Source organism: Bufo bufo, chromosome 1 (assembly GCF_905171765.1).
Source record: "Bufo bufo chromosome 1, aBufBuf1.1, whole genome shotgun sequence".
Classification (NCBI taxonomy): Eukaryota; Metazoa; Chordata; class Amphibia; order Anura; family Bufonidae; genus Bufo; species Bufo bufo.
This window is the reverse complement of record NC_053389.1, coordinates 199354046-199367850: the sequence shown is the minus strand read 5'-3', so window position 1 is coordinate 199367850 and position 13805 is coordinate 199354046. Positions and strand designations below refer to the sequence as shown.

At 41.8% G+C, this 13805-nt stretch overlaps 1 protein-coding gene across 1 annotated transcript in view; it reads right to left on the bottom strand.

Moving 5' to 3' along the window:
- LOC120999560 (C-X-C chemokine receptor type 3-like) overlaps positions 1-10653 on the bottom strand; it is a 47960-nt gene extending 37307 nt beyond the window's left edge. The window contains exon 1 of the mRNA XM_040430555.1: positions 10471-10653. Within this exon, the coding sequence (XP_040286489.1) occupies positions 10471-10653 (183 nt within the window). The remainder of the gene's footprint in view (positions 1-10470) is intronic.
- Between the last annotated feature and the right edge of the window lie 3152 nt (positions 10654-13805).

The following is a 13805-nucleotide window of genomic DNA, read 5'->3' as shown; positions in this document are numbered from 1 at the left end:
GGAAGGTCAAAGCTACGGACTACACTCTAAAGCAATATCCAGTGAACGGGGAACTTCCTATGTAAAAGACTGAACTCACAGGTCCTTACAGCTCAAAGCAGAGCAGTCGCACTTCTGATAACAAGCGGCCTGAAGGAGCGGTAAAGTACCTCTTGTGAACTATACAATTACCCCTTTTTTCTCCACTTTGCTGATCGCTACATGAACTTTCAAGGACATTGATATAATATGGTCTTCCGTAACTTATATAGCGGTCCAGCATAGCGATCCCCAGGAGGTTATATGAGCGATCCCCAGGAGGTTATATATGTGTTTTAGAGTATTTTATGTATTTTATGTGTAATTTTATATAACATGTTGCAAATATAAGATAACTTTCAGACATCTATTTTGTCCTTGTCTATTTGATGAGTTCATAGGTTTTGGAACCGCGCTGCTGGGAGCTATGTATTCCGGTCACAGGTGGATGATACAAGGGTGTCAGCCCCTCTCCTCGACAACCAAAGGATATGGTCCTCCCAGACCTCCTCCTCTACAGGGTTTAAGGGGATAGGCAAGATAGTGAAGCACCCTTGAGAAAGTTGTTCTAAAAGGTTTTATTCTACTTACAACAGGTCAGTAGACAAAAGGCATAAAAATACAAGATAATCGTCACGTTCCTGCCCGACCCGGGTTTCGCTACCTCGCTTCTTCAAGGGCGATGACTGAGCATGCTCACAAACGAGCCCTATAAATAGCCCAGCCCTCTCATTATTATTCAAGCGGGTGTGGTTCCCATCCGTATAGGACATTTTCAAAATAACAGTTTTACAACATATAACATAAAATCACACTGATGCAATCATTTTTAAAATACAAACATAAGAATATAAAATTATACACGGGAGTGGATTGTTACTCCCTATTGCCAATTTGTGTAAAGACCCTTTCGGGTTACCGCTGTTCTCAATAGTCAATATATACATTCAGCCTCTTAATAAGAATCTATCCCCCACTTAATCCTCTCTTGTCCTAGGTGTATCCCAACTCAATTTATTATAGTAGTTCTATCCTCATATACATTCCATCCACTCCTCGGATATTATACCGGTATTCTCCACCTACTCCCGGAGCGTCATTCAGCTAATTTCCACTCCTCCTGGAACATCCCTCCACAGGACGCCATCCGATTCTGGGACGTCACACAGGTAATCTCCGCCCACTCTTAGAATGTCACTCAGGAGGGCGCCACCCACTCCGGTAGCGTCATTCAGGTGTTCTCGACCCCGCCTCCACCCCTGACGTCAGGTTTCCTGGCTGCTCCATTGGATAATGATGCCTTGTGATGGGAACATCAGGGGTGGAGGCGGGGTCGAGAACACCTGAATGACGCTACCGGAGTGGGTGGCGCCCTCCTGAGTGACATTCTAAGAGTGGGCGGAGATTACCTGTGTGACGTCCCAGAATCGGATGGCGTCCTGTGGAGGGATGTTCCAGGAGGAGTGGAAATTAGCTGAATGACGCTCCGGGAGTAGGTGGAGAATACCGGTATAATATCCGAGGAGTGGATGGAATGTATATGAGGATAGAACTACTATAATAAATTGAGTTGGGATACACCTAGGACAAGAGAGGATTAAGTGGGGGATAGATTCTTATTAAGAGGCTGAATGTATATATTGACTATTGAGAACAGCGGTAACCCGAAAGGGTCTTTACACAAATTGGCAATAGGGAGTAACAATCCACTCCCATGTATAATTTTATATTCTTATGTTTGTATTTTAAAAATGATTGCATCAGTGTGATTTTATGTTATATGTTGTAAAACTGTTATTTTGAAAATGTCCTATACGGATGGGAACCACACCCGCTTGAATAATAATGAGAGGGCTGGGCTATTTATAGGGCTCGTTTGTGAGCATGCTCAGTCATCGCCCTTGAAGAAGCGAGGTAGCGAAACCCGGGTCGGGCAGGAACGTGACGATCATCTTGTATTTTTATGCCTTTTGTCTACTGACCTGTTGTAAGTAGAATAAAACCTTTTAGAACAACTTTCTCAAGGGTGCTTCACTATCTTGCCTATCCCCTTAAACCCTGTAGAGGAGGAGGTCTGGGAGGACCATATCCTTTGGTTGTCGAGGAGAGGGGCTGACACCCTTGTATCATCCACCTGTGACCGGAATACATAGCTCCCAGCAGCGCGGTTCCAAAACCTATGAACTTGACTTTGCCAGTGTGAAACCTACCACACGAACCCGGGACCAGCAGCAGCGCAAGTAACTGTCCGTGTTGAGACGCAGGACTGACTTTCTGTTTTATTTGTGTTTTACTTGTCTATTTGATGCCCGATACTGAGTGACGCCCAACCTTGTTATTATACTGTTTACTTCATCAGCAACAGGGAGTGCTGAGTGGCAGTGCACCTACTCCATTAGTAATTAGTGAGTGAGCCACCAAACTTTACTACTGACCCTATTTTTTGTTATGTACAACTTTCATCTGACAGGTTAGGTCATGTGGTATTTTTATAGAGCAGGTTATTATGGACGCGGCGATACCTAATATGTCTATGTTTTTTTATTTATGTAAGTGATACACAATAACATCATTTTTTTTTTTTTTTTAAATCATGTTTTAGTGTCACCATATTCTGAGAGCCATAGTCTTTTCAGTTTTTAGGAGATTATCTTAGGTGGGGTCTCATTTTTTGCGGGATGAAATGACGGTTTGAATGGCACTATTTTGGGGTGCATATGACTTTTTGATCGCTTGCTATTACACTTTTTGTGATTCAAGGTGACAAAAAATTGCTTTCTTTTTACACCGTTTTTATTTATATTCTTTTACGCTGTTCACCTCAGGGGTTAGGTCATGTGATATTTTCATAGAGCAGGTTATTACAGACGCGGCGATACATTATATGTATACTTTTTTTAATTTACTTAATTGGAGTCTGTCACCTACATAACATGTTTTAAACTGATGATATAGCTCTGTGGGAGGCAGATCCATAACACTGATGGTACCCATGTTTAGTTTTTCAGAGCCTCCAAAGTACCTAAAATTAAGTTTTAAAAATATGCAAATTACCTATTGCAAGTGCCCAGGGGCGGAGAGTGTGCTGCAAGTGCCCAGTGCTCCCCGCCTTACTTGCTCCTGACTCCTCCCATATGTATCGTCCGGCCAGCCCTGTATCCTTGCGGCGTCATTTTCATCTCCATCTCCATTCATAATCTAGTGCCTGTTCGCTTCACCGCCGGGTCCGGCCAGTTACGTACACCGGCGGTAAAGCTCACAGGCTCTGGATTATGAATGGAGACGAAAATGACCCATCAAGGATACAGGGCTGGCTGGACGATACAGAGGGGAGGAGACAGGAGCAAGTAAGGCGGGGAGCACTGGGCACTTGCAGCACACTCTCTGCCCCTGGGCACATGCGATAGGTAATTTGCATATTTTTAAAACTTTATTTTAGGTACTTTGGAGGCTCTGAAAAACTAAACATGAGTACCATCAGTGTTATGGATCTGCCTCCCACAGAGCTATATCATCAGTTTAAAACATGTTATGTAGGTGACAGACTCCCTTTAAGTTTTACACAATAACAGCTTTTTTAAGACAAAAAAAAAGATGTTTTAGTGTCTCCATATTCTGAGCCATAGTTTTTTTTTTTTTTTGGGCGATTGTCTTAGGTAGGGGCTCATGTTTTGAGGGATGAGGTGATGGTTAGATTGGTACTATTTTGGTGGGCATATGCCTTTTTGATCGCTTGCTGTTGTACTTTTACTGATGTAAGGTGACAAAAAAATTGTTTATTTAGCACAGTTTTTTTATTTTTTGGGCGATTGTCTTAGGTAGGGGCTCATGTTTTGAGGGATGAGGTGATGGTTAGATTGGTACTATTTTGGGGTGCATATGACTTTTTGATCGCTTGCTATTACATTTTTTGTGATGCAAGGTGACCAAAAATGGCTTTTTTTTTTACACAGTTTTTATTTATATTTTTTTACGCTGTTCACCTCAGGGGTTACGTCATGTGATATTTTTATAGAGCAGGTTATTACGGACGCGGCGATACATTATATGTATACTTTTTTAATTTACTTAATTGGAGTCTGTCACCTACATAACATGTTTTAAACTGATGATATAGCTCTGTGGGAGGCAGATCCATAACACTGATGGTACCCATGTTTAGTTTTTCAGAGCCTCCAAAGTACCTAAAATTAAGTTTTAAAAATATGCAAATTACCTATTGCAAGTGCCCAGGGGCGGAGAGTGTGCTGCAAGTGCCCAGTGCTCCCCGCCTTACTTGCTCCTGACTCCTCCCATATGTATCGTCCGGCCAGCCCTGTATCCTTGCGGCGTCATTTTCATCTCCATCTCCATTCATAATCTAGTGCCTGTTCGAATCACTGCCGGGTCCGGCCAGTTACGTACACCGGCGGTAAAGCTCACAGGCTCTGGATTATGAATGGAGACGAAAATGACCCATCAAGGATACAGGGCTGGCTGGACGATACAGAGGGGAGGAGTCAGGAGCAAGTAAGGCGTGGAGCACTGGGCACTTGCAGCACACTCTCCGCCCCTGGGCACTTGCAATAGGTAATTTGCATATTTTTTAAACTTTATGTTAGGTACTTTGGAGGCTCTGAAAAACTAAACATGAGTAACATCAGTGTTATGGATCTGCCTCCCACAGAGCTATATCATCAGTTTAAAACATGTTATGTAGGTGACAGACTCCCTTTAAGTTTTACACAATAACAGCTTTTTTAAGACAAAAAAAAAGATGTTTTAGTGTCTCCATATTCTGAGCCATAGTTTTTTTATTTTTTGGGCGATTGTCTTAGGTAGGGGCTCATGTTTTGAGGGATGAGGTGATGGTTAGATTGGTACTATTTTGGTGGGCATATGCCTTTTTGATCGCTTGCTGTTGTACTTTTACTGATGTAAGGTGACAAAAAAATTGTTTATTTAGCACAGTTTTTTTTTTTTTTTATGGTGTTCATACGAAGGGTTAGGTCATGTGATATGTTTATAGAGCCGGTCGATACGGATGCAGCGATACCTAATATGTCAACTTTCCCCCCCCCCCTATTTTTTTTTTACTTTATTTGGGGGGAAATGACGTTTGTTTTTTTTACTTTAAACTTTAAATTTTTGGGGGGGAAAACTTTTATCACTTTATTTTTTGTCCCACTTTGGGACTTCAACTTTTGGGGGTCTAATCCTCTTTACAATGCATTCCAATACTTCTGTATTGGAATGCATTGGCTGTATGAGTAATACAGTGTGTATTACTCATACAGCTTCCTGCCTGTGAGATCCAGGGGGCTGGATCTCACATGCTCTTCACCGGAAGGCAGCGCCGATGCCTAATGAAGGCTTTGCGCTGCCTTCCATGCCATCGGGTCCCCATTACAGCAGCATGGGGACCCGATGGCACCTGCGATCACCGCCGCAACCACCTGTAAACGCCGCAAACCGCAGGTCTGAATTGTTACGGGGTACGGACGGACATGGGACCCCCCCGCGCATTGTCCCAGGGTGCATGCTGATCGGAACTACACATGTGTCCTTACGTACCAGGACATCATGACGTACCGGTGTCCCCAGGAGGTTAAAGGCACCTGTGCAAGGTGCTAGGGATCCATCTTCAGTTCAGAGTGTTAGCTGGATACTGGGAGAGCTACTTGCTACCAAGGTAGTTGCAAATTCACATGAAGATAATTAATTTTTCTGTTATTTTGCTAAAATAAAATGAGCGTTGTTTTTGCCAAAAATTGAGTTTAGACTTTTTTAGCGGCATACACACCCACATCTCAACATATGTAAACTTTGTAAGAAAACCGCAGCACTCTTGTCTTCGGTATCCAAAAGTTTAATCACCAATACAGTGCGACGTTTGTGAACACAATTAAATACATATACCCTCTCAAAAGGGTCACATGACCCAATTGAGTATGCTAATTACCAATTACATATGCAAAATGTGTACCATCTCTCCTTGTAACCCCAACCCTAGATTCTACCTATCACCGTATTCTGTTCACAATCCTTCATCATACACATTGTGATACATAGGATATTAGAATCAGAAATCGTGCTTACTGGGGAGCATTTCTGAGAAGACGCCATCCTGTTGGTATCCATGCACGTTCGGCGTTCCTCAATCCTTAGAGCGCATGCGCGCCCATGTCTATTCTGTGCGGCTCTATCCCCGTCTCCCAGCGCCTGCGCAGAGCGCTCCCGTCAGGAGTCATGGAGACCGAACGCACGTCCCCACGTCTCCATGTGCGCATTGCGCGTGCGCGCCTGACACATGAATGGACCGGACACGGCATCAGGCTCCCTGCTCCTGCGCAGTGCATCTCCAGCAGGCCTCATGGAAACTTGATAAACAATCTACCTTAGCGTCCCTCCTCATAGAATATACAAACGCAACATCCATATTAATGTGTTAAATGCGGCGTTCGTGTTTCTATATTGTATACCTCAGTTAGTTATACAGCGATTCAAAGTAGTACAACGTCAAATATGACAACCTTACTGAAAAAATAGGGCATCTTAGTCATTCGTCCATGGGATCAATAGGGGCCAAGTTAATCCAAATTTGGTATATCCATTTAAATCAAACAGCTTGGTATCTATCGCTATACCATAATTCAAGGATAAAATGTCAAGTGTAAATCCCATTATATCATTGTTGGAAAATTATAGAGGGCTCATATATTCATTCCATAGGGGGGACGTCCTTCACATAAATCATGCGTGGGTCGTAACCTTCCCCCATAATTTTTATTTTTTTTGAACAATAATTTTTATTAGCATTTCCATAAAAAATAGGTTACAATTGAATGTAATCAGTCACATGTACAATATTGTATCACAGCAGATAATAAGGCACTTGTGAAATCTTCTAATAGGGAAGGTATTTACACTGCACACGACAGATAAACTGGTACCATTAACAGAAAAGGTCAATAAAGGTACATAGATACTGGGATACATACTAGTATTCAAGTAATAGTCTAGAGAGCAAGAAGATCATAATCTAATAGCTGCATTAGGAGGAATGTTGCATTTCTCATCACTTAGCCACACTTCCCAATTCTTTAGAAAAACAGACTTCGAGTTCCTAGCTGATGCCCATAGACCCTCAAATAAGCAGTTGTTATCAAGCGTTCTAAAAATTCTCTTGATATTAGGGAGTATACCAGCTTTCCAGCAGGCAGCAACTCTTCCCCCATAATACCACTCCTGTACCCTTATTGGTGGGCACATCATCCCACAAACCATTTGGGATAGACGCACCCACCCCGGGCACTACACAATCAACTCTGGGTGTGTGTATCCTCCATTTGACAAGAGGACCACCCCACCTATATACCAACCACAACTGACTAACCTAGTCGGGTGGCTGGGTTACCCGTCCTCGGGTTACCCCCCTAACCCCAACCAGGCCGTTCCATTCAAACTAGCCCTGTTATAAGCCCTGTAAGTAGTGGTCTCAAAAACATATCCACAAGGGAAAGGGAGTAACACTAATTTCCAATATAATATAAGCTGTAGAAACCCTGTAATACAAAACAACAGTTCTCCATTACTCCTTGGCCATAATAGATCCCTACTGACTCCGGTTCAGATTATGCCCCCAGGTTCCATCAGCAATGCAGATACCTATAAAATATAATAAAAAATATGTAAGAAATCACAGCCTTATAGTTTGGGTACATAGCTTATTTAAAAACATATCTAATCCTTAAATTGGGTACAGTATTCAAAATCAGTGAGGTAAGAGTAAGAGCCCGTCTGGCTCAGTAGAGTGAACCAATCCTGAATTCCCTGTTAAGGCCTTTAGGTTCAAGTGTTTGTAATTCTAAAATCCACCTTAACTCCAACCTTTTAAATAATTTTCTCCTTTGGAGAGGTACTCCATCGATCACACGGAAACGGAGTTGAGAAACATTATGTCTGTGTTTCAAAAAATGTTCCGGTACAGGTGATTCAGATCTTGAGGTATCAGTCTCTCTCTCTCCTGAGAGCAGTTTATGTATTTGATAACGATGCTGATTTAGTCTATTCCTGAATTCCTGTGTTGTCTCTCCCACATACAAAAGTCCACATGGGCATTGTAACACGTAAATCACATATTACAATCTACATGTGTAATAATCCCTAATCTGATATACTTTGCCTGTTCTGGGATGTGTAAAAGAGCTCCCTTTTAGCATTCCATTACAATTGCAACAGCCCAGACAGGGAAAACAACCCTTCCTCTGGATCTTGGGCATAAAAAGATGTTTTGTATCTGCATGTATCAATTTATCCCCTAAATTATGTGACCTTCTATAGGACATAAGGGGAGCAGTGCAGAATTGTTCAATACCTGGAAATTACTGTGAAAGTATGTGCCAGTTAGTTTTGAGGACATGTGCTTTTTGCTTACTACATACTGTGTACGTTGAGACAAATGGAACCCTTTGGTTCCCACCTCGTTGTTTATTGGCATTTAACAGCTCCGTTCGTCTCAACTTATTGACCCTATGTCTATGCCTCTGTACCATGACTCTTGGGTAACCTCTTTGGTAAAACTTATTGCACATCTCCCTCATTCTAATTTCAAGTCTTTCCTCATCCGTCACTATTCGTTTCACCCTGAGTAACTGGCTGTAAGGTAGTGATTCTTTCATAAATTTGGGATAATTACTCTTAAACAGTAGCATATTATTCCTATCTGTAGATTTTACAAATAGGTCAGTTCTCAGTGTCCCCTCAACACACTGCACCATAGTGTCCAAAAATTGCAAACTCGTCTTTGAATAAACTGCTTTCAATTGTAATTCTTCATATATCAAATTAATATATTGTTGAAACTCAAGTAAGCTGTCCAAAGGTCCTGTCCAGATAAATAAAATGTCATCTATATACCTCATCCAGACCCTCACATTTGTAAAGAGGCTGGATGGGTATACAAAGGACTTCTCAAACCTACTCATATATATATATATTCGCATATGTCGGGGCCACATTTGACCCCATTGCGGTCCCACGCTGCTGCGTGCAGAATTATTAGGCAAATTAGTATTTTGACCACATCATCCTCTTTATGCATGTTGTCTTACTCCAAGCTGTATAGGCTCGAAAGCCTACTACCAATTAAGCATATTAGGTGATGTGCATCTCTGTAATGAGAAGGGGTGTGGTCTAATGACATCAACACCCTATATTAGGTGTGCATAATTATTAGGCAACTTCCTTTCCTTTTGCAAAATGGGTCAAAAGAAGGACTTGACAGGCTCAGAAAAGTCAAAAATAGTGAGATATCTTGCAGAGGGATGCAGCACTCTTAAAATTGCAAAGCTTCTGAAGCGTGATCATCGAACAATCAAGCGTTTCATTCAAAATAGTCAACAGGGTCGCAAGAAGCGTGTGGAAAAACCAAGGCGCAAAATAACTGCCCATGAACTGAGAAAAGTCAAGCGTGCAGCTGCCAAGATGCCACTTGCCACCAGTTTGGCCATATTTCAGAGCTGCAACATCACTGGAGTGCCCAAAAGCACAAGGTGTGCAATACTCAGAGACATGGCCAAGGTAAGAAAGGCTGAAAGACGACCACCACTGAACAAGACACACAAGCTGAAACGTCAAGACTGGGCCAAGAAATATCTCAAGACTGATTTTTCTAAGGTTTTATGGACTGATGAAATGAGAGTGAGTCTTGATGGGCCAGATGGATGGGCCCGTGGCTGGATTGGTAAAGGGCAGAGAGCTCCAGTCCGACTCAGACGCCAGCAAGGTGGAGGTGGAGTACTGGTTTGGGCTGGTATCATCAAAGATGAGCTTGTGGGGCCTTTTCGGGTTGAGGATGGAGTCAAGCTCAACTCCCAGTCCTACTGCCAGTTTCTGGAAGACACCTTCTTCAAGCAGTGGTACAGGAAGAAGTCTGCATCCTTCAAGAAAAACATGATTTTAAAAATATTCAGCTTTGATATTAATGAGTTTTTTGGGTTCATTGAGAACATGGTTGTTGTTCAATAATAAAATTAATCCTCAAAAATACAACTTGCCTAATAATTCTGCACTCCCTGTATAGTACGTATCCTCAAATAAGAAGTAGTTACAGGTAAGTACTATCTCTAATAAGGAGAGGATGAATCTTGTTGGATCTTGTTCTATCCAACCTGTGGAGAGGGCTTATTCTACAGCCTCTAATCCCTTGGTATGGTCAATACTCGTATAGAGACTCACTACATCAAAAGAGACTAGGCATTGTCCCTCTTCAATATGCAGTGTTTAGCAATTTGTTAAGGAAATCGTATCCCTCACATATGACTTAGTAGACATGGCATAGTTTCTCAGATATTTATCAAGAAAAGTAGCTGCAGGAGAAAATACAGATTTAATCCCAGAAACTATGGGATGCCCAGGGGGATTTTTCAGACTCTTATGTATTTTTAGCAATATATACAATAATGGTGTAACCGGTTTTTCCACCTGCAGATACTCATGTAATTTCTCATCAATCAAATCTGAGGCGTAGGCATCATCAATAAGTAATTTCAACCTCCTCATAATAGTAAATTTGGGGTCAGCATCCAATGGTCGATAAATATCTGTGTCGCCCAACTGTCGTTGAATCTCTGCTATATATTTGTCGGTATCCATTATAACTATCGCCCCACCCTTGTCAGCTTTTTTGATGGTAATATCTTTTCTACTACCCAATGCTTTTTAAGCCCTTTTCTCTCCCTGGCTCATGTTGTTTCTAGTGTTGTATAGATTGGTGTCTGTCTTAATTTCTTCTATGCCTTTCTTTACTAAGTCTATGTATGTGTTAACTGCATCCTTGTACACTGGGGGTTGAAAATCGCTTTGTAAATGTAAACTCATATCATTCCACCTTATCATATTGGTATTAATGATGCCCTGTGTATTAATAGATGTCGTGGCATTCTATGTATCCCCAAAGAAGACCCGCAACTTAATGCGTCTAAAAAATTTTAACAGATCTATCTTGCAATTAAACCAATCTATACCAGAGGTTGGACAAAAAGACAGCCCCTTTTCCAGTAAAGATAGTTCATCACTAGATAAGTCAATGGATGATATATTTACCACTAATGTTGATTGTTCTTTCTCTCGTTCCATTGTTCTTGTTTCCCCTGTTGTCTTGGAGTCACCTGTGCATATCTGTTGTCCAATGGCGGCTTCTTTGAGTGTGTTATCCTTGTCATATTTATTTTACACTCTTAGATACCCTGCACATGTAGAGGCACTTTTAATGTATTTACATTTAGTCAGATGACTATTGATTGCCTGGTCTTGACATGTGCATTGTGATTTTGTTAATGTCAGTTTACTTAAAATTTAACTTTTATTAGTTATTTATTTAATATTTAGTGAGCTCTTAATTCTAACCTACTATGTTAAAACTTTCACGGTCGACCCATTGTGTGCTATGCTTCTATTAATTTTCTTATAGTGTTAGCTTATATTGGAGTGGCAGCGTGTTGCATGGCTATCTATCTTGTCACTATATGCCTCTGTATACATTCTCTGGGCTATTGTAATAGCGCTATTGCTTGCTGTACTGCCTACTAGCTAATCTTTATCTATGCTTGCTGGCACATTATTGTAACATATCATGCTACTTTGTAGCTGTAATGGCGGCTATTGAATCGCTACACTGGCTATAATCTAAATGCCTTCTTTTGCTTGTTCAATTAATCTGCTTGATCTCTAATAGCGGCGCGTTCACTTGTTAAGCTACCTGTCAGCTACTCAGTAGCTAGCACACTAATTCTGGGTCGGCTGTGGTCTAAAACCTAATCACTGCCCCCCAGAATTAGTGTGCTAATTCTGGGGGGGGCAGTGATTAGGTTTTATAACTAATATGCTTAATGTTACCACTTTAAAGCTTACCAAGTTAACAGAAACTGATGATACAGAGTCATATCTGAAAGTGTTTGAAAGAGTGGCTCAAGTTAATAAATGGCCTGAGGAACTATGGCTACTTAGCACCATTTCTCACTAGCAAAGCTTAACAGGCTTATAGCCAAATGAAAACTGAGGATGCTGAAAACTATGAAAAAGTCAAAACTGCAATCCTAAGACGCTATAATATACATGGAGAGTTATTTCACCAGAGGTACCGGACCTACAGATACCAGGATAAGGAAGGACCTAGAGAAACATTTACCCAGCTGTCTGAATTGTGCTCTAAGTGGATTTCTCCAGAGAGCAAGACTGTTCAGCAGGTCCTGGAAAAGATTATCCTTGAACAATTCTTGGAAGTCCTTCCTGCACCAATGCAAATCTGGGTCAAGGAACATCAGCCTGACTATGGTGAGCAAGCTGTGACACTGGCTAAAAAATGACTTGCTTGCAAGAAAAGGAATGGTTCTGAAGCCAAATGTGGTAAGACCTGTTTCTTTTACTACTCCTACTGGTAAACAAAGACCTGAGACTATAAAATACAAAAGTCATAATAAAGAACAGACTTACTTTGCCTGCGGTAAAACTGGTCATCTTGCCAAAGACTGTGCCAGTTCTGCTGGTAAAAAAAATCAAAGGCATCAGCAGCAGATTGTGTTGGTCTGGTTAAAGACTATTTGCAACCTGTGACTGTGAACTCCCAAACTGTGAATGCCCCGATTGATACTGGGAGTCAACAGTCTCTGATAAGATCAGACTTGGTGGACTCTGACAATAATAAAGGTCATTTACTCTTGACATGTGTGCATGGTGACAAAAAGGTGTATCCTAAAACGATGATACCTATGCAAGTAGCTGAGAAAACAAATGTCATTAGAAATGGGAATAGTGCCTAATCTGCCATATCATGTGGTACTAGGCCAAGATTTACCTGTTTTTGTAGTATGCTTAAAAGACACAATGTGGTTTCTGCAGTTATGACTAGATCTCAAACTAGAAAGGTATCTGATTCAGATGTTTAAAGTAACCTATTTCCATTTGATGATGATGTATTCGATGGTAATGGCAAAAGTAATCTTTCTAAGAGAGAAAAGCGGCGTGCCCGTGAGAAATGGCGATCTGAACATCCTATTTTAGAAAAAGGGCCTTTCCATGCTCCACAATGGGGAAAAGACATTTATTTCAAACAAAAACAGGATAACACCCTGTCCTTACTGTTTAAAGGGAACCTGTCACCTCCAAAATACATTTTAAACCGACATCATTAACTTACAGTAGCCCTCAGTGTGTTCCTAATCATGTTTTTCATTTCTCCACTGGTTTTTGTATACTTTATAAAAACACTGTTTTTAATCTGTGTTTTCGCTATCCTCAGAGTCAGCTTGACGTCAAGGGGGCAGCGGCCTCTTTGCTTCAAGTCAAGCTAAGCCCGCACATTACCCGTCCAAGTCGTGCAATTCTCACGCATGCGCTCCTCGTCACTGTGCGATCCCGTCTCCGGCTCCCGCACTCAGCCGGCCACTTTCCTCTCTGTGCGCAAGCTCCAGGCTTTTCCATTGTGCGCGCGTACCCGACGCATGCGCAGAGAGAGGAAAGCGGCTGGCTGAGTGCGGGAGCCAGAGACGGGATCGCGCAGTGACAAGGAGTCTCCGTGCATGCGTGAGACTTGCACGATCCCAGCCTCACAGCAGGATGTCAATCACAGTGAAGGGAGAACAGGTAATGGGCGGGCTTAGCTTGACTTAAAGCAAGGAGGCCGCTGCCCCCTTGACTTCAAGCTGACTCTGAGGATAGCGAAAACACAGATTAAAAACCGCGTTTTTATAAAGTATACAACAACCAGTGGAGGAATGAAAAACATGATTAGGAACACACTGGGGGCT